This window comes from Vigna angularis, chromosome 3 (genome assembly GCF_016808095.1).
Source record: "Vigna angularis cultivar LongXiaoDou No.4 chromosome 3, ASM1680809v1, whole genome shotgun sequence".
NCBI lineage: Eukaryota > Viridiplantae > Streptophyta > Magnoliopsida > Fabales > Fabaceae > Vigna > Vigna angularis.
This window is the reverse complement of record NC_068972.1, coordinates 22,914,028-22,940,387: the sequence shown is the minus strand read 5'-3', so window position 1 is coordinate 22,940,387 and position 26,360 is coordinate 22,914,028. Positions and strand designations below refer to the sequence as shown.

General features: G+C 33.3%; 2 protein-coding genes across 2 annotated transcripts; one reads left to right on the top strand and one right to left on the bottom strand.

Moving 5' to 3' along the window:
- Nucleotides 1-18,122: 18,122 nt before the first annotated feature.
- On the top strand, nt 18,123-20,368 carry LOC108324616 (polyprenol reductase 1). The gene is made up of 6 exons (XM_017557558.2): nt 18,123-18,292; nt 19,321-19,379; nt 19,454-19,584; nt 19,924-20,019; nt 20,096-20,167; nt 20,261-20,368. Exons 1-6 carry the CDS (start codon nt 18,123-18,125, stop codon nt 20,363-20,365), a joined length of 633 nt encoding a protein of 210 aa, XP_017413047.1. The 3' UTR covers nt 20,366-20,368.
- Nucleotides 20,369-23,466: 3,098 nt separating this feature from the next.
- LOC108324001 (protein VAPYRIN-LIKE) lies at nt 23,467-25,374 on the bottom strand. The gene has a single exon (XM_017556777.2). The coding sequence runs from the start codon at nt 25,013-25,015 to the stop codon at nt 23,609-23,611; it is 1,407 nt and encodes a 468-aa protein (XP_017412266.1). The 5' UTR covers nt 25,016-25,374; the 3' UTR covers nt 23,467-23,608.
- Between the last annotated feature and the right edge of the window lie 986 nt (nt 25,375-26,360).

Genomic DNA, 26,360 nt, shown 5'->3' with positions numbered 1-26,360 from the left:
ATTACAATTTAATTTAAAATAGTTAAATTTAAAAAAGTGGATACATACAAAAGATTGATTAAATAAGAGATAAATAAAAAATGAACAAAACTAATTATTGACAAAAATAAAATTTTACAGGTTGAAGATTTACTATAATTTACTTCAAATTCTATAAGAAAACAATAACACACCCTCGATTAAAGATAAGAGAATATAACTCATGATCTTAAATTTATCTCCAAATAAATAAAGAGGATATAAAAGAATTGTAATGATATTTGAAGAAGTTCACATTGGTTATAGTAGAAATTGGAGGTCTCAAAGAGTTTCACTCCAACGTGGTGAATTGGTCATTAGGATGTAATTGGTCTGGTCAAATTCAAAAGCAAAAAAGGTGACAGTTTAAAACAATGAGGGCAATGAAAATGAGATGAAAAGGGTCTAAGAATAATGAAACAATGAAATATGATTAAGAAAACTATAAAATATGATAGTTGCTTTCATTTAACAGAAAAAAAAAAAAGCATACTTGTCAATGCTTTATATGTGCTACATATTGTCGGGAAAAAAAAACAACTTCATGCAATATAACATGTTTTGTTAGTTAGTACATTCATTCATTATTTTCGTCCATATAAAAGTAAAAACTAAGGTGTATACACAAGTTAAATGGAATACACCGTAAGATTGATATCAGGGTTTTAGTAAAGAAAAAAAGAAGGAAGTTTGCCAATTAAGTACCTAGAAGATGCATTTAACATGCAAATATATTTACAAATTGACAATTCAGAAAATAAATACTAATGTGCCAATAAACTACAGGACAAAAAAGTGTTGTCAAACAGAACATTTATAAATATTGTAACAAAACACGATGTTACCATTACCTTTTTCTTTTCGGAACAGTAAAACCCTAGATCAAAGAGGAAGAAATGGTTATGAATATTGTTTTGGATATAAGATCGAGATCAATAGTTAAATGTCCACTAAGTCACCTAAGTCGAAAGTTATTTTTAATTCTAAGTTTTTATTATAACTGTTCATCTAAGTCATTTTAAGGGTACATTTAAAAAGTAATTTAATGTCAAAGTTAGTTCAATGTTACAGTTCAGATATTAATGCTACAGTAAATACAGTAAATATCATCTATTTCTTTACCTCAAACCTATATTTATAGATTTTTGAATGAGTTTTTTGTTAGAATCGATTAAGGTTAAATGTCTTAATCATTGACCGATCGGTTCAGCTCCCTTACCGATCGGTTCAGCTCCCTTATCGTCCGGTCCTACTGATGGCTAGTGTGTGCATCCAAACAGGATGTCACCACCCGGTTTGCAACTGAGTGGGCGGTCTTACGATACAAATATATATGTGCGAGATTGATGGCAACCGCACATTATCCACATGATTTCTTCCACTTTTTATATTTTCTTCGTGGGAGGTACCTCCACATATGGGTTGTTGATTATATCACTCACCACCCCCTCCCCCAAAAAAAACACAATTTGATCTTCTTTCACTTTCTCATCTTCTCTTCTTTTCTTCCTCTTCTTCTATCCTGGGTTATGTTGCTCTTTCAAGAGTATATCTTGCTAGTTTCTAAAGTGTACTTCATCAAACATAAAGGTAGAAAATCATTTGAATAAGAAAATTAAAATGATCAAATTAGATAGAGGTGATGAATATGTATTGTTCAATGAATATTGTGTTAGAGAATGTATTATCCATGAAGTAACCCCACCATATTTACCTGAGTCTAATGGAGTAGTTAAGAGAAAAAGTAAAACTCTTAAGGAAATTATGAATGTCATTCTTATTAGTTCTAATGCACCTGATAACATTTGGGAAGAAACTCTACTTATTGTATGATTTTTACAAAATAGGATACCTCATAAGAAAACTAGTAAAACTCCTTATAAATTATGGAGAGGTTATCAACCTAATCTTAAATATCTAAGAGTGTAGGAGTGTCTAGCTAAGGCAATGCTACTCGATCCTAAGAAGAAGAAAAAATCTAAAATCTTAATTAATAATTTGATTTATAGATTTTTTTTATTTGTTTTACTTCTAATATTTGTTATTAACTCAACTTAGTTTTTTTTTTAATTCTATTGAGTTTTTACTTTTGTAAAAAAGTTTTAATATTTTCTTTTCCGTTATTAATGCTCAAAAGTGTGGTGCTAAAATTTAAGTTTTTCACATGTCAAATATGTTCTATTGAAAGTGTCACATGTCAAAACCAGAGGAGTTTCTAAGTAGAAAATGACAAATTTTTAACAGATGACAGATCTAGATCTTGTTTAAGTTTCTACCCTCTTTTTCTTTAATTTTCTAACTATGGTCATGTTAGAAAAACCTATTTGCATGTGTCCTTGGTATTCTTTTTCTAGTTCTTTGTCAATCTGTGATTCTAAGGACTCACTCTAATCACAATTTGGTGATTTGTAGGCATTTCTAGAGTTCCTTAAGTCAGAAGTAAGGGTTTCGGTGTTTTTAGAGTTCAGTGGCTTCGATGCAAGGTAAGGGAAGCTAGATCTTGCTTTAGATTGTGTTTGTAAACTTAGTATCTCTACGATTGATAATATAATTTAAGTGAAATTGTTAGGTTTGTGTTAATGTTCTTGATGTTTAGATGATAATGAGTGACTGAGTGATGTTTGAATGTTTGGTATGTTGTGTTTGTAATGCTTCTGCTGTTATTATTGTATATAATGAAGTGTATTGATGTTTGGTATTGAATTCAAAGTGGTTAGAGTGAAGAGTAACCAAATCATTAGGTGTTAAGGTGAAAAGGAGAGGTTTTGATGGGTGAGTTTGAGAAATAGGGACTAAGGTGGGAAAGCAGTTGTTTTAGGGTTGTTATTAGGTAAATTGAGACTTGTTATAAGTTTTCTTTGAGTTAAATCTGATATGGAACAAAGGAGTAGTTTATGGTTGTAGTTTTGGAGTGTTCTAGTGTAAAAGAGAGATTTTGGGTGATGAGATTTTTAGGCAATGAGGGTAAACTGTTTTGGGAAGTTGGAAGCATGTTATTGAACCATTATGACTTGGCTAGACATTTAGATAAAAGAAATATGGTGTATAAGTGTTCAGTGTATGATATGGAAGGTTTTTTTACTCTTTTAAGTTTAAATTGAGGTTTTACATAGCGAAAACTTGAAATAGAATGGTTGTGAGTAATTTGATGTGATGGGGTGTGCTATCTAGTGTATTTAGACTTGTGCATGCAGTTGGTGAACTGATATGGGTGTTAGAAAGTGTATAAATGGTTTTGGGTAGCCTAGAGAAGTGATTTTGGGTTTGGAATAACCAATTTGAGTTATAGTGGTATTTTTTGAGGTTTCTCGGTGTGTGAAGGGTCCTAGGGATCAATTAAAGTTGTGGGGAAAGTGTTCAAGGTCATAATAATTGATTTGGACATAGTTTCTATTTTAATCGATTATGTGACTAACATAATAGATTAAAACAAACACTTTAGCCTAATCGATTATGTGACTAACATAATAGATTAAAACAGACACTTTCGATTATGTTATTGACATAATACATTAAAATAGGCAGTTTTGTCCTGTTTTGCTTTATGTGAATTATGGTTTTCCTTAACAGATTATATTACCAATCTAATCGATTAATACCACCAGTAATGTGCAATTTTGATATAATCTAAACCAAATTCACTTGTACACATATGATCTGTTTTTCATTGTTCTTTTATGATCCTAAACAATTTTATTAGCAAGTTTATATGTTGGTATGCAATGTAAAAATGAATGGATATGTATATGGTTTCAAATGGTTTCAAGGTTGGGAAAGTTGGTACCAAGGTGGAACTTCTGAGTGTGGTTTCAAGTTGTATTAGTATGAATGGAGGGAGCTCAGTCTTGAGGGTTATCCTGATACTCTAATGGTCATTATTCTCAAGTAGAGAGGTTTGACACATGTGGTGAGAGTAGCAGGAGGTCTTAGTCTTGAGTACTTCCAATATGATCCAAGGCGTGAAATAGACTAACCTTGTAAGTGTGGTAGGGTGAAACCCGTTGGCAATGGTTTTGCAAAGCAATAGAAGCCACCGCAAGTGCACAACCCACTATAGTTTGACATTCATTCTAAGTTCGGACAGTCCAGTCAAAGTATTTTCATGCATAAAGTGTTTGTTTGGTTGGTGTGATATGTGTATCATGTGTATAATGTTTAAAATGTTCAAATATATCATTAATTTTTTGTATTCTAGCTTACCCTTTTCTTTGTGATTGTTTGTATGTTTCCTTGATTCTTTCTTGGCTATGATCGTCCGGTGAGTGTGAGTAGAGGGTGAGAAAGTTTCTCTTGAGCAGGTGTTAAATGGAGATGATGCGGATGTTTAATTCCTATAGTTAGCTATTATGTACATAGTTTTAGTTAACTAGTTTGTATATAAAGTTTTATTTTATGGTATTTTTTAGATGACTGTAAATCTTATTTTATATTTCTGTTTACAACTCATCTATCATATTAAATCTGTTATGATTATTATATAGTTAAATGTTTATATTTTAGAATGTTATATTAATTATCAAGAGTAATTTAATATACAAATATAATTATTATTCTAATTTATCTAATTTAAGACATTATATATATATATATATAAACAAAATTTAAAAAAAAAATGGTATGGCGCATTGCTAACCTATCAACCCACCTTTCACCTAACAAGTCAAAAATTTTAACTTGTTTCAGTACATCTAATTTTGACATTGGACATGTATAAATTACCACCTCTATTTTTATTTACTCTCTTTAATAATTTTCTTCTATCATTTTTCCACCAGAAAAAATATATTTATAATCACACTTATTTCTTGGCAGTTTTTGACATTATGTTACTAAAAATTTAAATTTATATTATATTTAAGTCAATTTAAAACAAACGGAATATGAATATTTAATTTTTACCTTTTTTTCTGTCTTAGTTTTTTTTCCGCTAACAACTCATTTCCACACACTACACATGTTGCTTTCTCTTATTTCTTTGTTTAAGCAATGGATTGAAGCAGTTAGCCTGATCATTCTTTTCGTCAATGATAGAGAACAACTATTCTCTCCAGATCCATCCATTTTCCTGAAAGCCATCATTTATTGTTAAGCTCACCTGGTGAAGTGTATTTGTCTAATGTTGACATCCCTAACTATTGTAGTAACAATCACTAGTGCATAAATAGTGTTTAACGTCATACGTTTAACGTCTAACGAAAGAAAATTCAATGTAAAAAAATGATCGATGGAATTTTTGTAAATAAAACGTCATTATAGAAGTCGGTTCCTCGAAGGTTAGATGTCAAATAAGGTATAGACGTCGGTCCCCCAGATTAGACGTCAAAAAGGTCCGAAAATACCTTATTTTAAGCGTCAATATTAATTTTTTTACAACATAGACGTCGGCCCCTCAAATCAGACGTCAAATCCTCCTTTAGACGTCGGCCCCCTAGATCAGACGTCAAAAAGGTCAGAGAATGTCTCATTTTAAGCGCCAATAGTATATATTTTTACAACATAAACATCGGCCCTAAATCAGACGTCAAATCCTCTTTTAGACGTCAGCCCCCCAGATCATACGTTTAAAAGGTCCGAAAATAAATGTCGGTGCCCCCTAGATCAGACGTCAAATCCTCTGTCAGAAGCTGCAAAATCAGAATTGAAAAGTCACTTTTCAGACATTAGATGTCGAACATAGAGGGGGATGACGTCTAATACACATTAGACGTCAGATCCCCTTTCCCATATGTCAATGAGCTGCGAAAATACCCAAAATGTAGTGCCAAAATGGATTTTTTTTAGTAATTAGACGTTGGATCCGGAGGGGGGAAGACGTCAAATGCCTTTTTAAACCCCAAAAACTCACAATGCGAGCCTCAGTTTCTTTCGCATTTTCGTTTAGGTTTTTTCTTCATTCGCGTTCGCCATTGGTTCTATAAGGTATGTTTGATTAATTTTCTTCCAATTAATTTATTTTTGCACTGATTAACTTTAGTTTGCACCGATTAAATTTCATTTGCACTGATTAATTTTGCATTATGATGATGTTTTGTTTGTGAGTTGATGAATCTTGGCGGCGACAACGAGTGCTCAATCTCCATTGCTTGAAACTCAGTATATACAGTTTTATGACGTGCTATAATGATTTTCTGTATTTTAGGTGTGGTAATAGTGTAGAAACAAATTATTTTTGTAAAAAAAAAAACAAAAGGGACGTCAGTTTAGGAGGGGTCTAACGTCAAAATTGACGTCCGGGGAAGGAGATCGCACCTCCAATTGACGTCTCCCAATAAGACGTTGGATCTGAATTAGATGTTGAATGTCGAAAATAACAAACGTCAAAATCTTTTTTTGCAGTAGTGAATTGTAGGTTAATTGTATCCTAATATGTCATTGACATCCCTAACTATCATATTTGTCTAATGTCACTCTCACTCTCATGTTCTCTCCATATCAATTTTTTTCAACTCTACCTTTTCTTTTTTCTTTGTTTTCAAATAAAAAAATTTCGCATACAATTAACTTTCAAATAATATTGCATAATAGATCCAATTTTAACAACCATTACTTACAAATACAAGACTAAGGAGTAAAATAATTGGTAGGTTATTATATATGCTATAAAAGAAACTGATCTTTTATGTTTGGGAATGAAAGTACCTATGGTTGGAGGGATTAATTATGTAAGGTAAATGAATTTAAACACTGATTAACTTTTAATTCCATGTTAGATAATATCCTAATTTCATTAGGAAATTATATTTATTTATATTTAGTTTTAGTTGTCATTTTTAATGGTTAAACTTCATGTTGCATACCTTTCACTAAATGGCTTGTAGGATTATCAATCAATGTTTCCTTGATAAAATATTTGTGCTACCAAAGCATTTCATCTTTAACCTTAGTGCATTTTGTTTACAAAGCAATGATGTACCAGTTAACTAAACAAGAAGTACTAAGTAGAGGTTGATAACTGTTTGGCAAGTATACCAAATCGTTCAAGTAATACAGTGAATTAAGTTAAGAGTATCGTTCTCCCAAGGGAATTTGAGTCACATTATTCAATTACTTATCAAGATCAATTATTGATGATAACATTTGTGATTTCAATTTCAAATTTAGCATGAAATTAACAACGTAAAAAAAATTAAGATTGAAAAATACGATAAAAGATCACTAGAATTGGTCTTTGACTAACATTATAGTAAAATCTTGGAAACATACATTCTCTGCTCAAGCATTCACATAAGAGTATCTTGGTTTAATTCCTTAAAACAAGTTCTAAAATTATCTATTAAATTATTAATTCCTTAATTAATTCAACAGATAATTTTGCATTAAATTCAGATGTTGAGAATGACCAAAAGCACAAAGCGTACATACTTTTAGTTTCTTTTCTTACGTTTCTAGTTCTAAAAATACTTCTCAGTACAAAAGAACTTTTAAAGAGAATTATACTTCCGTATAATCAAAAGCAAGTGAAGAAAAGAACAAGAACATAAACATATATTGTAGAGGAAATTTACATTAATGTATCATCATACAACCAATTCCAATGAACAGAAAATTTAGTCTATCCTAAACATCTCAAACGTACTCTTTACAGCAATTCCTTGCAGAAAGTGAAGTCTTGATGTCTTGAAAGGTCTCCTGAGTGTCTCCTGAAGTTCTCCAGTATTTTTCTCGCTTTGTTTGTGTGTCAGAAGATGGTTTATGCCTTTCTGTCACATCTTTTTAAGCCACTTAACTTAATTAATTCGCTCAGCGCACAAACATGTGTGCGCTCTGCGAATTTTCAAACTGCTGCTTCTTTAACTGGTGCTATTCGCTTAGCGCACAGGTGATGGTGCGCTATGCGAATTTCTTCCTACTGGCTCTGCGAATTTTGGCTTGCATTGAGCGAGAATTGGCTGACAAAGTCCAAATAATACACCCTTTCCTGTACAATATTTTACATAACAATCTACTCCCTATTACAACTTTTCACTGAGGAATAACATGAATAATTACAAGATTGAGCTCATTTATAAGTGTAAAAACAACTCTTTTTCACACTTATCAACTCCCCCAAACTTGAACTACTTCATGCCCTCATGAAATCGCAGAAGAAAATGAACAACACAACAGACCTTTGACATTTTGATAAAATGACTTTGCACATCAGAAAAAATCACATGCACTCCCAAAGATTTCAAACAAATATGACATGGTGCATTGCTCACAAAATCACCTGTGCATAGAATATGAACAACGAGATCAACATTTATCATTACTCACCACTCAAGTGTTTGTTGGACTTGTTGTTGGTATGAAGACTCCTCCTTGAAGACTATAACTTAATGTGCATCCATATATACTTTATTTTCTAATTTTTGTATATAGAAAACTAATTATATGGTTTATATTATACTAGATTTTGATATATTAGGTGCATTTGAACAAAACTACAACGCTAACCTATACATTGAGGTAATGTATCACTTTTTTTTAATAGATATGAGGTTGAAGAAGGTGTATTAGAATCACAACATGGAGGAAATATTATGGATAAAGAATTGCTTGATTTATTGAAAGATAGGGAGAAACCACTTTATGATGGATGCATAAAGTATTCAAAATTTTCTTTCTTGGTGAAATTATATCACATTAAAGTTTCGTGTCAAATTATCAATAAAGCAATACACATGATCCTTAAGTTGTTGCAAGATGTCTTTAAACATGCAAACATCCTTTCATCTAATTATAATTCAAAGAAGCTCCTCAACAAGTTTGACCTTCATTATACTAAGGTTCATGATTGTCCTAACGATTGTATGTTATATTAGGGAGAGGATGAAGGTAAAGAGGTGCACAACATGTAAGAGATCTAAATGGAAGCAAAAGGGTCATGAAACTACTACTGAACACAATTTGATAAATGAGAAGCAATAAAAACATTTGCTAGCAAAAATTTTACAATACTTTCCATTGATCCTACTATTGAAAATGTTGTTTATGTCTTCAAAGACATTTAAGAGTATGGTTTAGCATACTAAGAATAATACCAATGATATGTCGATGAGGCACCTTAGAGATTCAAAGGCAGACTTTTGATCTAAACTATCTTGATTTTGCTTCAAATCCTCATAATGTACAATTGTCCTTAACAAGTGATGGTTTTGATTTGGATCTTTGAACAATAGTTATAGTATTTGGCCATTAGTTCTCATTCCATACATCACTCCTTCATGGATGTGTATGAAGTAAACAAACTTTATTCTCTCAAGTATAAATCCTGGAAAGTGAATGTCAGGTGATGACATTGACATCTACAAGTAACCCTTTACATTAGAGTTGAAAAAGTTATGGGAAAAAGGGGTTGAAACATACGACTTCAAAAAATGAAGTGTTCAAGATGCAAGTATGTCTTTTATGGACCATTAGCAACTTTTTTGGTCTTAGAATGCTTTCAAGATAGAATACTTATATTAGCCTAACTTATCTATCTTGTAATTTTGATACAACTCGACTTTGTCTTCCATTAATAAATGACGTTTTATGGGTCATCAATCGTTTTTTTTAGAGGGAACAAATTTTGATTCATCCGAGTCCAATTTAATGGAAATTTTGAGAATTTTTTTGAGCAAGTCAATAAAATAAATATCACATTTGAGAATAAACTAAATCATTAAATAAATGAAAGAGAAACTGGAAAAAAAACACCACTACATATCAAATGAACAAATGAACAATGGAAGAAGTAAAACATATTATTTCAACTTCCATAATGTGAGTTTAATTTGTTGCGATACAACTTGGATGTCATGCATACTACAAATATGTGACAATATAATTTTCACATTGTTAAATGACAAAGACAAAAGAAAACATCATGTTGAGGCTCGAAAAGACTTGCAAGCAATGGGTATAGAAGAGAACTTTGGCCACGAGATGATGGCAAAAAGTTTTGTGTAGCTTTGTTTATACTAAAAAAAATAGACATTTTATTGTACACTTTGAAAATTTTTAAGGTGCGAACTGGATATTCAACATCTCTATGTTGATATAATTGTATTTTTGTTTCTTATAGGTCTTTCTCTCCTTTTAAGTCTCTTCATCTTTTCTCTCTCTTATTTTTTCCTTTTTTTTTAACAACAATGAATTGAAAAAAATATCAAATATATTTTTTAATTTTTAAAATGAATTATAAAAAAATTTAAAAATAAGTAATGCTTATTTGTATAAAGTTTAATATCAAGCACATGTTAGACTCTAATATTTGAAATGATAGAAAAAATTTTCTACCTTGTTCGGACGAGTGAAAAAAAAATAATAAAATAAAAATATAAAATATATTTTTATATTTATTACAAAATAATTTTTTCCTTTTTCAATAAAAATAATATTTATTATTTTAAAAATCAAATTAATTTATTTATTTATAAATTGTTCTCATATATATATATATATATATATATATATATATATATAATTTCAATTGACATCGAAACATTAACAATTGAGAAATAGAGGAGACTAGTAAGAAAATATAAAATGAATATGCCAAGTGAAATGAAAATTTTAATAATCCGTACATCTTATCAAAAAATCATGTAAGTAATGGTATTAAACTAAAAAAAATGTATTTATTTATAAATTCGTTAAAAAGTAAAAAATCATGTATGAGCTATGGAACCATAGTTATTGATTTTCTTGAATAGTGTTATACTATCTACAAATTGTTCTATTAGGTTTATAAATAAACTATTAAACAAAAATTAAATATATTATAATTCCCATTTACAATATAAGTTAAGTATGATGATTTGTAACTTATTTGAAGAAATGTTTAAATTTGTTCTAAGTTTTATAGAAAAAAAAAAATCTAAGCCAATTCTGAAAAGATATATAAAAAAAGAAAGGAGTTAGATAAAAGAATATGGAAAGAATAAATTTTATATTTCATTTGTTTCCATAAATACATTGTGTGAACGAATGGACGAACGAGTGAGTTTCATCATTGTTTTTAGTGATTAGTAAATTATCAAGCCAGTAACATTTACAAAATAATATCTTACAGGTGTTGTCTATAAGTAAACATTTATTATATGGGTTCCTTAAATTTGGGATTTTCCTTAATCAGTAACTATTAATAATATCTTTAGTATGTATATCATCATCAAAATCGATGGTAAAAAGCTTCAATGAAAGTGATTTGAAAAAAAAAATCGAAAATGATGTAGTGCCTATAGTTGGAAAATTTCATTGGCTTTCAAATAAAGTCTTTACAGAAACAAATTTGATAACTTCCATGTCACGACATAAATCGAAAATTTTAAGGGAAAGTTCACGAATTATAAAATAAGATAATATTTTCCTGATTTTTATTAGATATTTAATAAACTAATTATTTTTGTAAAATTAACTTAGACAAGTCTATTTTTTATAAATATATATTTTAAAACTTTGGTTAGAAAATTGTGTGGTAATATTTTATATAATACTTAGAAAAACCTAGAGAGAAGAATTGACTATGTAAGAATGAAAAGTAATTTTAGTAGAATAGGTCATATGTGTCCTTTGAATAGGGACAAAGCAAATTTTAGTTTTTGGCATTTGATAGTTATTTATCTTTCTTTTAGTCCATGACTTGTTTTACAATCTTTGGAGTTACGCAGTTCATACCTCGACAATGCCATAAAGTTGAATAAAAATATTCTAAGAATATGAATAAATAATTTAAAAAGTGACTTTTGGGAATAAACTAATAAGAAGGCCACGTCAAAATGATTAATATACCAATCTGTCTCTTTCATTAAATGAGAATGACGTTGTGAATTGTGCGACATTTAATTCAATAAGAGAACTCTATAAAATCTGAGTGTCAATGTTTTATTTAAGGTACAAAACTGATTTGCAAATTACGTGATTTTGTGGAAGTTCTGTGCGCAGTCGTGTCTAGAAATTTTGAGAGACATGATTGAATTTATATGCAAATTTAATTTTCATAGAATCATTACTTTTTTGTTTTGTATTAATTACAGTATTATTTTTCGAATTTTTGTAATTATTATTATTATTTTTAGATATTTCAATTTTAACGTCTAAAATAACAAGTTTATTTAATATACTTTTTGTGTATAAGAACCGATTTTATGAGTATTAAATGAGAATATTTAAAATAATAAAAAATGAAGTAATAATTTAGTTAAGGTTGGAAAAGTTATAAATAGAAAAATAAAGAAGTAATTTTATAGTTACTGTCTGAAGCATGATTCCGAATTTGAATATGGATAAATGAGGCATAAACCAATTTACACACATATAATACATACTTTGGATTTATTAGAAAATTTTAAAAATTTGTAACATCTCAAAATATTCCAAAATATAGTATAAATATTATAAAAGAGTTATCACAATTTTAATAAAATAAACTAGTCGACAATAAGAAATATAAAATTATTTATAGTACTATAAAAGAAATTTTATATACAAACCAATTAAAGCAAAACTTTATACATCTACTAGTTATAATAAAACTATACATATGTTGATCCTTCTTCCAAGACTTACTCTACAGACACCTTATTGTCATCTGCTCACACCCATTAGATAATCACAGTCAAGAAAAAAACACAAGAACACACAAACAATACATAAACAGAAAGGATAAGCTAAAGATACAAAAGAATTCATATAATACATTAACAATTCACTCATAATTAAGGTAGTTTATGCACTTATAGTGATAATATATCTAGCTCAATCCAAGCTATCACACAAAGTTAGTCATTTATAATGTCTTTTGCCAAAACAAGGTCCCTATACAAAAACCTCTTACTACTCTCATCACATCTCTCATCCCTCTCTACTAGAGAATGGATGATAATTAGAGTGTTAGGATAAACTCCAATACGTAATTCCATACATTTATACACGCAACACTAGATAGCAACATTAAGAAATTTTTCCTTGGAATTCTTTTCAACAACCCTTCATTCACATAATTGGTTTCATATAAACTCAGTAGTCAATCATTTACATTCATTAAGGTATCACAAACAATGAATCAAAGATCACAAAACACCCTAAAATTGAAAATCCAAAAACCTAACCAAGGGTGCTCAGCGCCTGGAAAAGGGGTGCCCAAGCGCCAAACTCATTGTAATGGAGTGCCTAGTGGCACTCAAGGGTGTTAGGAAAATCCCTCTTGACAAAAGGGGCGCTTGGGAAAATTCCTCTCGGTAGAAGGGGCACTCAGGTGAAATCCTCTCAGAAAAAGGATGTTAAGGGGCACTTAGAGGGTGCCCAACGTTACAACATATTCTCATTTACTTCTAATTTGACCCTCTTTACCCTCTATACATGTTTAATTGATCTATAGGACCTTCTAGACATTGTGAAACCTCTGAAAATACATTCATAGCTTAGAATAACTACCATAAACCCATTTGATCACTATAAACTACACAAACTCACCCATACTCCTTCTACTTCAAAACCTTGAAAACTAAGGGTCTAAATTATTTTGAATACACATAACAACTCACCCCAAACCATCCAATTCATCACAGATGTATTCCTTAAGAAATTCACATTTTAAAACCCCGTTTAGACAAAAAAACATGCAAATACACACTTATTAACCACTATTGGATTCCACATCATATTTTTTCCTGGTTTTAAAGTTTTAATAAGTTTTAAATGACATAGAAACTGTCCCCAAACTTCTATTTTCTCCAACCAACCATTTTCTCATAAATTCACTTATTGAAACCCTTAAGATACCCTTTAACAACATGATAACCATTCCATGGTGACCCTCATTCCACCTAAACCATTTATCAGTTCATTCTTCTTCTCAAACAGTCACAAAAGACCCAATTACATGTTCTAAACTTCAAATCTTTCCTTTAGACCAAAATTTCTAGACTCATTCATTCATTATTTTCAGTTAAATACAATTGGCACCAAAACCAGCATTCCATACACAGGCAACCATATATACAACAACATATATTATCATAATCAAAATTCATACATTATAATCCAATTTAAGTACAAACACTAGATTCTCTTACCTCTAAAGAGTTATCACAAATTTCACATTGATTCTAAACCTTTCTTAGAGCTCAAGGAACTCTAAAAACGCTTACAAATCACATAAATGAGATCAGAGATAGTCCTTAATACCTCTTATCAAGAAGAAATCAGAAGAAGAGATAAAAGCACACATGTGATGGAAGATCACCATGCATGATCTCAACCTAAAGCGAAAAGGAAAAAGGAACCGAAACTTACTTGCTCAAAACTAAAAATTGATCAAATCGAAGTGAAGATTACTCCGTCGTTGTAACATCCCAAAAATTTTTGCCCTTTTAAAATTCAAAATTTAAAATATACAATTACGGTAACACCCCGAACCTCAAGCTCAAATCTAAACAAAGTTTACAGCTCAGACTTAACAGTAAAGATAACATTGAATCCTTCTAATACATTCTTCCATCTCTTCCTGCACTTGCACCAAATCACGCGACATTCCTTCATCTGCTCCCGTATAACAAAAACGTTATACGATCATCGCAAAAATATGATTTTCCGATACATGCACAAATAAGTAAGGGTGAGTTAACATGCAATATATCATTTATAAAGTATGCATAATTGCTTTGATATAAACATCATATAATATTTAGGTTAGACATTCCCATATACCATTATACCAAAATTTCTACTAGACACTCATACGGATGATACATTGATGAGCTACTAGACAAAGCTATTTCCCAAACATTCTAAGACCGGATACTATTTGGACGGACGCTATCTGCCGAACACTATCTGCCGAGTGCTATCCGCCGAACGCTATCTAATGAATACTATTAGGCTGAATCCCATTTGAACGAACGCTAGGTGATCATGTACAATTGAGCCGAACGCTAAACTCAGAAAACCATAATGACCGAACACACTCATAATGAACACTGAGATCAAACACTAGGCCGAACGCTAGAAACCGAACGTCAGGTCGAATACTATTAGGCCGAACATTATGATTGATCACTTAGGCTCGACACTAGACATCAAACGCTATTAGACCGGGTACCATTAGGTCGCACACCAAGAGACTGAATGCTTAGTAAGATCAAGCGCTTAGACTGCACGCTGAGACAGCGCACTCTACTAGAACAATTACTATTATTTCGAACCCTATTCAAATGATCGCTCAAAGATCAAATCTCGCGCACCACAGATTAAGTACCATTCGAACGAACGCTTAATTGATCACTTTACTGGATTTAACACTATCTGAGGGTAACCTCATCGAGACCCGATGTTCCCTACGTACGACCACTAACCGTTAACAATCCTTATCTGAGACAAGCGTCATCCAAACCGAGCATTACCTATGAATGATCACTGCCTGAATCATGCATCATCACGACTAATCACTATTTATTAATCGATCTCTACCTCAACGAATATCAAGGCCGGTCACTCCCCATAAATGATTGCAACCTCAGAGCAACATCACCAATAAAGATCATTCTCTAAGAACCATCGCTACGAGACAGAACACTAGAATAAAGAACGCTTGAGTCTGGGTTAAACACCCAGAGTACTCTGCTGAACACCTCAGTACTGACCGAACGTAATCAAACTAAACCACAGGGTACCAAATTAAGATCAGACGCTAGCTACCTCAGAACAACTAACATCAAGATCAACTGTTACATATTAACGCTTGCTACCTGAAAGTAAATAATACCAAGACCGAACGTCACTAATAATAACGCACGTTGCTACCTATTGACCCAACAAGTTTTACTTCCCATCTCTCTCGAAGAATTATTCCAAATCCAGCTTTATCTGCACTACCATCTCTCCCGTACCAGTACGATCATCACGGTTGGAAACCACAGCCACAACATGCAAGATGAATAACCAGAAGTATCACATCATAAACCCATTACATATAAACTATAACAATTCCCATGATAACTCGACCCACATGACGATGCAGACTAGTCTTTCATAAACTAATGTCGTTTACTTGTAATTCGTCGTCATAACCTGCTCTCAATAACAGGCGACCCGAGCCGTCTTCCATCACGACTTCAGACCTATCTCCCCGACTCCTCAAGGACTAACGAGTAAAAACATCGATACTACGCATAACGATGCACTATACTCAACACGAGCCGAAGTCATTGGGCGAGACATTCACCTCCTCGCGTAGAAGAAGGTGACACTCGAATCTCAGTCTCACGCGTGAGACTAGCAAAAATGCTCAAAAGACAGACGAAGTTACAAGTAAATAACATAGTGTATGTACCACCTCCAACAGAATAAACGTGCTCAATCACGAATTCATACATATTCTCAATAACATGTATAAATAAACCAATATTGGATCAAGGAAATAACCAACAATTCTCAATAATTGCTTCAAAATACTCCCACGGATTCATACAATATTGCCGAACGCTATTTCCAACTCGGATACTGTCTGGACGAACGTTCTGGGATCCATTATCATCAACGACCGAACGCTGCCTATGGACACCAAATGTTATTAAACCGAGCCCCAAAGGACGAACGCTCAAGAGCAAGCGTAGTCGTAACAATACCTCTGACGAGTACTTCCTGAGGATTAATATCACCGAGAACGAACGCTCACAATCACAATTAAACCAAGGTCGAACGTCCAAGATCCAAACCGAACACTTAAAGCCGAACGCTCAAGATTTCTACCCAAGAATTCCAAGTTAAGAACGAACGCTTATACTCACTAATAACTCAATACCGAACACTCAATTCAAACCCCATTAATCTGGACATGATTAGGACGAATGTTCTGATATTTAGTCGAACCACTAGGTCACTTTGCCGAACAGCATTAAAAGAAGCCTGACCGAACGACATAAATCAACAGCTAACCGAACGGTGCTAAAATCAAAACTTAACCGATCAGCAGAAACTAACGACCGAACGCTCATTAGTCACTAATACCCCAAGGCCGATCGTTCAAGATTCAAAACTTAAGAATAAGCAACTTAAAACCGAACGCTCACTTATACCCAAAAACCGAACGTTCAAGATTAAAACCTAAGAAGGTTAGCTTATGACCGAACGCTATAATCACTAACACCTTAGACCGATCGTTTAAGATTCAAACTTAGAATATCAATTTAAGGTCGAACGCTCACAAGCTAAACCTGAGAATACCTCATCAAAACCGAACGCTTACTATTATCAAAACCGAACGCTAAGAATCACCAGCTGAGACTACCAAATTAAAACCGATAGTTATAATCACTATTATACGAAGACCGATTGTCGAACGCTCACTTATACCCAAAAACCGAACGTTCAGGATTCAAACCTAAAAATCCATATTAAGGACGAACGACTGCAATCACTAATACTCCATACCGAACGCCCAAGATTACTTCTTGTGGATGCCAATTTAGGGACGAACGCTCAAGTTGAAACCTAGAATACCAATTGATAACGAACGCTCACAATCTGTACAATGCGAATACTAAACTAAGTACGAACGTCTAACATCTCTAATTCACTAGATAATATCTTTGACGAACGTCTAATATTTAACTAACTCAAGGACGAATGCTGACGCTCGTTACACGAGAATACAAAACCGAACGCTCACAGAACAAGCCTAGAACGAACGTAACGCTCGTTACTGGAGGAGGCAAGACCGAACGGTTAAATTGTCCGACCTAGGTTGAGCACTAGTTGGGCGAACGCTCGTTTTACACGTTATAATTTGGCCGACCACTATTTGGTCGAGCACCAATTGGACGAACGTCCAATTTTGACTCACCAAAATTGGACGTACGCGCATTCTGCAGAATTCTGCAGAATCGCACCAGATTCCAGAGGAACCCAGAAACCCCCATTTTCATCCCCTTCTTCCCAGATTTTACCCAGATTTGCAACAAACATATAATATCTCAAAAATCAAGGAAATAAATCAAACTCCCCTTACCTCTTGAAGACTTCCTTGTAAATTTTGGGATCTATCTCCTCCCAGACGTGGAGATCAAGATCTCCTTGCAACCTCAACAATTCTTCACTTCCTCTCCCAGATCTTGCTGCAAGGACTCCACTCCCACCAGATGCCCAACCCAGATCCTCCTCTCAGCCCTTCTGAAGTTGGTACAGCTTCCCATGGGTGCTCTTTGGACGGCTGGAAACGGGAGAAAGGGTTCCCTCCCTCTGGCTGCTCTCTCTCTCTCTCTCTCTCACATGCCAAAAATGAAAACCCTCACCTTGCTAAGCTTCCCCCGTAAATGCACCTCCAACAATTGCATTCTAATAATGCAAGAGGTGGGTGACCACCATGTCCCCACCACTTCTAAAATACAGGTTCTTACAGTCGTGATCTTCTAGGAACTGCCTGATCGTCAAATAGATTAACGAGGAGTTAAATTTTTAGAGAGAATCTAGATAAAGTTAAGAGAAAGAGTTTTAGAGAGATGATTTTTGTTTTAAGTAATGAGACAAGTTTAAGAAATTCTATTTATTTTATTGAATTATTTTAACTTTAAAACATTTAATCTCATTATTTTAAAACACCTATCAATTTTAATACTTTATTTTCTAGGTTATTGCATAATTAAATTTTACTAAAAAAATTAATGATATAGAAACTTTTGGAGTTTTGATTTGATTTGATTTTATAGTTTGAGTTGTTTAACTGGGTTGAATGTTTGGTAATTAATTCATGTCTTAAAATTATGTTCTTCTTGAATTTTTTGTTTTGAAATTTTTACATATTGAATTTGATATTGGATGTAATTGTTTTTGAGAAACTCTTTAGTATTTTAATTTATTGGATCAAAATAAGTTATTTTGAAAAAATAATTAATATGAAATTTGGTGGTTATATAATTAATATATATATATATATATATTTTTTTTTTTCTTCTTCTTTTCTTTATTTGTTAGTTTATCTCTTAGTTTTATTAGTCTTAGTTTTATTAGTGTTCGATTTTAATTGATGTAATCATGATTTGATGAGAGAATGCACGAGATATATACATAATATTTTATGATATATAAAGATGATAAGGGTTAAATATGTTTTTCGTCCCTTAAGTATCACATGATTTTGGTTTTAGTCCCTACTCAAAACTTTAATGGTTTTTAGTCCTCGTAGTTTTGAAACTCTTAGTATTAGTCCTTAAAAATGGATGACGTTAAGTTTTAGTAGATGTGGCAAACGACAAGGCCAGGTTTGATGCCAGCTGTCGTGTCACGTTGATTGTTTCATTTTTCAAGTTGAACCTAACTTTGTCCGCTACGACGATCTAGAAGCTTTCCATTTCTGCCCCTCGCCCTCCACGCCCTCCAGCAGCACCGTGGCCAGGAAGGTTCACACCTATGTTCTTAGAACACTATATACATAAAGATTGATTGCGTAATTTCCTGTATTTTTACCTTTTAGTTATCACTGGTTGTTCTCCAGAAGATAATAAAATAAAGAGGATTGATTTATTATGGGGTTGGAAGCATTGGATTTCTGCAGCTGTTTTCTTATGGGGTTGGATTCATCAATACCACTGCCATAAGATTCTTGTATCATCTACTTGTTAGACCTCTAAATCTTAGATTTTGAGACTTTTTATCTTCATGGCTTCTAGTTGCTATTTATTTTCATCTCACTGATATAGAATTATACTAATGCTACCAAGTCACAATAGATGATAAATTTGGCGTCAGAAATTAAATATCTATAGCTTTTTTCATTTGCTCTGCTTTGTTTGACATTTTTGTAAACTAATATACAAATAATTCTTTAAAATGAAATTTTGGAGTATGAAGCAAATATGTTAGTTTTGTAACGATGTAGACTAGGTTATATTAATATTGTTATATTCAATTATCGTCAGGTTATGAGTTTTATAATTTTGGCAGGGTTCTCTACGACATTCAACGGACGCAGAGGAATACGTAATTCCTCATGGTGATTGGTTTGAAATCGTCTCCTCTCCACATTATCTCTCTGAGATTGTAAGCCTCTTTCCGTCTCTTATAACTTGTGCTTATGTGTTTGATATGAAAAGCCTAATATTTGATAATGATGAAGGTTATATACGCTAGTTTTGTGGTCGCAACTGGAGGATCCAACCTAACAGTCTGGTTACTCTTTGCTTTTGTGGTAATATTTCTTTTGCAGTTTTTGCAAGGTTTTAATATTTTAAACAAATTATCTTCTGTTTTTTCATTTGCTTTTGGCATATTTCTTTTATAGGTGGCAAATCTGTCATTCGCAGCTGTGGAAACACATAAATGGTATAGTCAGAAATTTAAAGATTATCCAAGTAATCGATTTGCTATAATTCCATTTCTTCTGTGAGACTATGAGTAATGTGTAATTATCACAATTGATCTCAGCAAAGAACTTTACTATTTCTCAAGTTGTACTTGTTTAGATCGTGCCTTTTTAGTGTAGGTAAGCTATACTGAAATTACGGAGATAACTTTTGGCTCTCTTTTTGGTGTAAAAATCAAACATTCAGAGTCAGAGTCGATCCTATTTTACTTTTATCCTCCAAAATAAACCTAAATAGATATGATTGCATTCATTGTGGAAATTTCAGGAAATTCTGGCCATGTAAAATACTCAGCTGATAACTTTCGCGGTGACAATATTATTGGTTGGAGTAATCTTTTCTATGATTATCAAATTACAAATCTCTGGAGGAAAACTTGCATAACTTTGTATACAAATATAATTTTTGATCCTGAAATAACCATGGTTAATGTTGTTATGGGTGTGTGCCTACCAAGAGGTTGTCGTGGACGGCAACGATGCCGACACCTTCCTAGCCACAGTGCTGCTGGAGGACGTGGAGGGCGAGGGACAAAAACGGGAAGCTTCTGGGTCGCCGTAGTGGACGAAGTTAGATTCAACTTGAAAAATGAAACAATCAACGTGGCACGACAGTTGACATCAAACCTGACCTCGCCGTTTGCCACATCTACTAAAACTTAACGCCATCCATTTTTAAGGACTATTACTAAGAGTTTCAAAACTACAAGAACTAAAAACCATCAAAATTTTGAATAGGAACTAAAACCAAAATCGTGTGATACTTAAAAGACGAAAAACATATATAACCCAAGATGAATTATGTTAACATATTGAATGTGTTATATCTAGATCTTATCTAAATATAAAATATTTTAAATATGTTTACAATTATACACTATTTTATTTTTTGAATATTTTAATTTATAATCTATTTATTTCAAAATATTTTGCAAAACATATTTAAAATATTTTATACTTAGATAAGATCTAAATATAACACATTCAATATGTTAACATAATTATCATCTTTATATATCATAAAAAATTATGTATATATATATCATGCATTCTCTCATCAAATCATGATTACATCAATTAAAATCGAACACTAATAAAACTATAAATGTTTACACTAATAAAACTAAAAATAAATATTTCGAAATAACAATTATACACTATTTTATTTTTTAAAACAAAATAAATAGTTAAACTGTCAATATTATTTTCAAATAGAGGAGGACTTTCTAAATAAAGGATCATATAAAGTAATATTTTATGGTATGACCCGGGTTATTATAATTAATATATTTATTTGGAAAAATACCATCAACATAGTATTTTTCATTTCCTTAATATCTAATTTTAATTTTTTTAATTTAAATAAAAACTAAAAATAGATTTTATATTTAAATAATTCAAACTTATTTTCACTTAAGTAGACGTTAATCAATTTAACATATTTAGGGGACAATAGTTAGTTAAATGTGTAATTTTATTTTTATAACACATCAAAATCTTTAGTTTTTGGACAATACAATAACAAAAATTCCATAATATATTCTTTCTTGGTTGCATATTTAGTATATGGTTATATTACATGATCTAAATATACACAACAACAAACATAAATAACCAAAAAATGTGTTTTCGAAATATCTACAGGATATATTTATCTCTTTTTCTGTAAAATCATAAGTCATATAAAAATATAATCACAAAAAATTTCAATAATTATTAAAGAGGTAATAATAAGTATCAGTAATCATAAAGTCATTAAATTTATCAATCATAAATATATAATAACTTTCATTAATTTTAAATCTAAAGACTAATAATATTTGGATTGTCTTACAATCTACTTTCTATAATATAATTTTCATTTAACAACTTTATATGACTGAGTAATTTCTTATATTTCATTAAATATTTGTAACTCTGTACCATGATGCGATATTAAAAATCTTCATAAACTCTCACAATCTAATACTTTTGTACATTTGACTCATTGTTTATATATAAAACTTAAAAACTATATGAAATCCTTAACTTAATATTAAAAGATTACATCAACAACAACTTGGTAGTGTATCTCCCTAGTTATGACATACAATACACGTTCATTAGTTATAAGGATATCACTCTTGTCATTATTTACCAATATTACAACATGTTAAATCCATTATATAATCCACATTTGATTTAAAACATTGAATTTTAAACAAGAGGAATGACACTTTAGATGTGAGTATGTTGCTTAAGTGACAACTCACAAACTTGAACGATAAAGTTTTCTCTTAGACGATCCGACATATTTCTTGAGCTTCATTTGAATGTTTGAGCGATGCATTTATGAAAGAGAAAACTGAGCCATCATCAACCAACATTTAATTACTTAAGTTTATAGTAAAGAAAGAATCAACACTCACTCTCTGTGTGCACCAAGCCATTGAGTTTTAGAATCACAAACAAACTCTGATTTTTCAGTATTTGAGTGACTAGCTGTCACTTCAATGATGAGAGTTCCAAAAGGAGAGAAAATTGCGTCTATCTCTTACTCAAATTTCAGGATTGAGTGAGAACCTTTATCACTCAAGTAAAAGAATATACACTTTAACAATTACATGAATGTTTGAGTGATAATGATTTGTACTTGTAATAAAATTCTTTAAACATCGAATAATAAAACCCCAACATATAAGAATCAAACTCAGTTTATACAAAATTCTTTAGACATAGAAGAAAATCTCACCTAATCAACCAAATCCCTAATAAAAAACTAGGCCAAATAAGATAACTTTTTTTTGTTAATGAAACTTGTAAAACTCGATAAGACTTTCCAAGCTTCATACTCGGTTGTGTGCCTAATCAGGCCAATGAAACGAAAAAAAGAAATGATCATTTTAGAACTCATGTTTGCAACTTGGTCTTATGTCTGAAATTTGAGCCTTTAAGATCGCTCCCTCAGGGCGTCACCATGATCATTTAAGTTGCTCAAACCATAGAAGGCTTATTCGGCAATGTAGTGATATGGAAATGATATGGTGGGATTAGACTCCCGGATGCATAAATTAAGTGTCAAATGAAATTCTTGTCTAAATACTCAACCCAAAGTAAACATAAAATGAATGATATTACAGTATCAATTTCAGAATAACTGTTGAGATTTCGCTTATCATTATTATTGGATTGGATTTGTACAGCTTCGTTTCTCATTTCATCAACCAAGCAGTCACCAAGGAAGATTCCACACTACACATAATATATACACAAAACAGAGATTTGGATTCAGTGATACATGAGTGTGTTAGATTTAGAAGGAAGAGAAACCTGATTTTGGAAAGAGTCGAAAAAGTGAAGAGGGTGAGCTGCAAGATAGGGAAAGGATTTGAGATGTGATTGAGAAGCACCATGAGTGATCAAGAAGAGGGCAAGTTGCAAATGCCCTGCCTCAGCAGCACAATGCAGGGGAGTGTAGCCAGCATCATCCACAGTATCAACCTCAGCACCGTGTTCAAGCAGCACCTTCACGCTCTTTATTCGACCCTTGAATGCAGCCCAATGCAGTGGGGTCCATCCGTTCTGGTCCCTCCCGTTCACACTCGCCCCTTCCCCCAAACACCTCTTCACGCCCTGAACATCGTCAACCCTCGCCGCACGCATCAGCGCGTCGCCCAACCCCAGCAAATCCACCAAACGCCTGCGCGCGTCGGACTCTTCACTCTCCGCCGCAACACAAAATGCCGTTCTCCCCTCCCTGTCCTTCACGCACTTCACGTCTGAGCATTCTAACAAACACTCCACGGCCTTCACGTGTCCCTTCCACGCCGCGTAATGGAGCGGGGTCCTCCCCTTACAGTCCACGCGATTAGGGTTTCCTCCCATCGAGACGCAGAACTCGATAACCCTCACGTACCCCTCCCTCGCCGCCACGTGAATCGGAGTTCTCCCCTCCGAGTCCACCGAATCCACCTCCAACTTCTCGTCGCAACGCTCCAGCAGAAACTCCATCACGTCGATTCGATCCGTTGCTGCGGCCTCGTGCAGAACTGACTCCACGATTTCGCAACCAGAAGCTTCCAGAAGCTTCACCACGTCGAGGCTCCCCGACCTGATTGCGGGTGGCATGAGGGACTCTGCCGTCGCGGTAGCGTCTGCGCCGGCGTCGAGCAAGTAGGCGACGGCGTCTGCGCTGCCGTTTTCGACGGCGGGTTTAAGCAGTTCCGTGAGCTGCGATCTCGTGCACGCCGATATGGCTTTGGTGAAGAGGTTGTGGGATTGGGGTTTTCGGGAGATGAGGTATTCGGCGACGTGGGGTCCGACTAGGGAGATGGTTAAGACGGCGTCCCGGAAGACGTGAGGGCCGGGTTTGGAGAAGAGGCGGCGGAGATGGTCGACGGTGGCCTTTCCGGTGGGGAGCATGGTGGCTCGGACGGTGATGGCATCGGGGGGGTCGGGAAGATGGGGTTGGCCGGAGGTGTGGGAGAGGTGTAGAGTGTATGATGCGGACGAGAGTGGTGGAATTGTGGAGAAGTGTTTGTTGATGGAGAATAGAGATGGGTTTGTGGTGGTTAGAGACACTGCCACTGACATGGTGTGCATTAGATTTGTTAACTTAAAGGAGGAGCTGCACTTTTGGCCCTTTAAGAACATCACCTCGACTTCCTTTGCTTCTGCTTTCACCAGTCTGTCCATCTTCAATCTGGTTGATTGATGGATTGATTCTGACTTTGAACTTTAAAGGGTGCTTGCTTGAAAGAAGGTGATTGATTCTTTCGCTGTCTATTTAGTCTATGTTTTTGTGAATTAATTACTAGACACTGATCTGTTAATTAATATATGTGTAGCATGCTTGTTGGTTGGGGTGTGACCGTGACAGGGAAGGTGGGAGACGTTGACCATGACTGCTTGAGACAATGGAGAAGGGTGGAATAGTACTGCGCCGCTTTTGAATGTGTTGAAGCATTTTTAGCGACGACCCGAGACTCAAGAATGTTATTCTTATTCAATTGCATAAGACGCGGACAAGAGTTGCCTGATTTGAAGAATTTGCCAGTAAGATCTACTATTCTGGTTAAAAGTTTTATTCAGTTTTTAATGAAAATTTCAATTTCAATAAAAATTTAGATTGCAAATATTTTTAGGAAAGGCCTCAGACTAATTCTGACCAAGTTAGTTGGTGATATGAGTAGGTCTCTGAGGATCATCGGTTTGGGTTTGAACGAGTCACTCAATATCATGTTTGCTGTGTTTAAACGGGTCACTCAATATCATTGTCAGATACACTTTTAATAAATTGTTTCTTTTAACCTGTACCACTTAGATAGTGGCCTTTGGATAGATAGGGTGTCAGGCAACCCACTTTAGAAACCAAGCATATCGAATGTGCGGGATCTACTACCTAAAAACTTTGTTAGAACAATAATGGTCTCCTCATCTATAAATGAAGAGGGAATTTAGCATATATTAGAATTGATTTGGGTTGTTTGTTTCTCAATGATTCAAATGATCGAGTACTAGACTAACAACCAAAAGTCAGTATTCAAGTGTATTTATTTACTGCCAAATATATTTTCTATTATTTAACCTTATTATTGATGCCCTGTACATCTTCTGCACGAGGACTTTCTTTTGGTCTTTGTCAACTAATTAAAGCTTATTGTCAAGGAGTCTATGAGTTTGCAAAGGAGACTTCATTCTTTTCGCACCTCGGTTATAGTGACGCTTTTCCTTCTGATAAGAACACAACTCATTATGAATGCTATGGTTTGGAGTCCCCCAATAATTTTGAACTTGAACATTTTAGAGCCCATTGTATGATAGGTAAAACTGTTCCTACTTCTGCAAATTCAAACAATGAGGAATCAAACTAGTGCCACTCCATTGGAGGATGATGGTGAGACTTCCACCTTGCAGCGAGTCATGTTAGCCAATGACCTACGATAATTTAACCAAAAAAGCAAAACAAAGAGCAGAGGCAGCCTGACAAGCAGAAGAAGCACACCTTAGGGAAGCATAGGAATCTCGTCTCCATGTAGAA

What these genes read in the sequence shown, in the direction of transcription:
- LOC108324616 (XM_017557558.2), top strand. Translation starts at nt 18,123, where the DNA reads ATGCCCAACCCAGATCCTCCTCTCAGCCCTTCTGAAGTTGGTACAGCT. An exon ending in GCAGCACCGTGGCCAGGAAG is followed by an intron (nt 19,380 to 19,453) that starts GTTCACACCTAT and finishes TTTACCTTTTAG; the next exon opens with TTATCACTGGTTGTTCTCCA. An exon ending in GGTTACTCTTTGCTTTTGTG is followed by an intron (nt 20,168 to 20,260) that starts GTAATATTTCTT and finishes TTTCTTTTATAG; the next exon opens with GTGGCAAATCTGTCATTCGC.
- LOC108324001 (XM_017556777.2), bottom strand. Translation starts at nt 25,015, where the DNA reads ATGGACAGACTGGTGAAAGCAGAAGCAAAGGAAGTCGAGGTGATGTTC.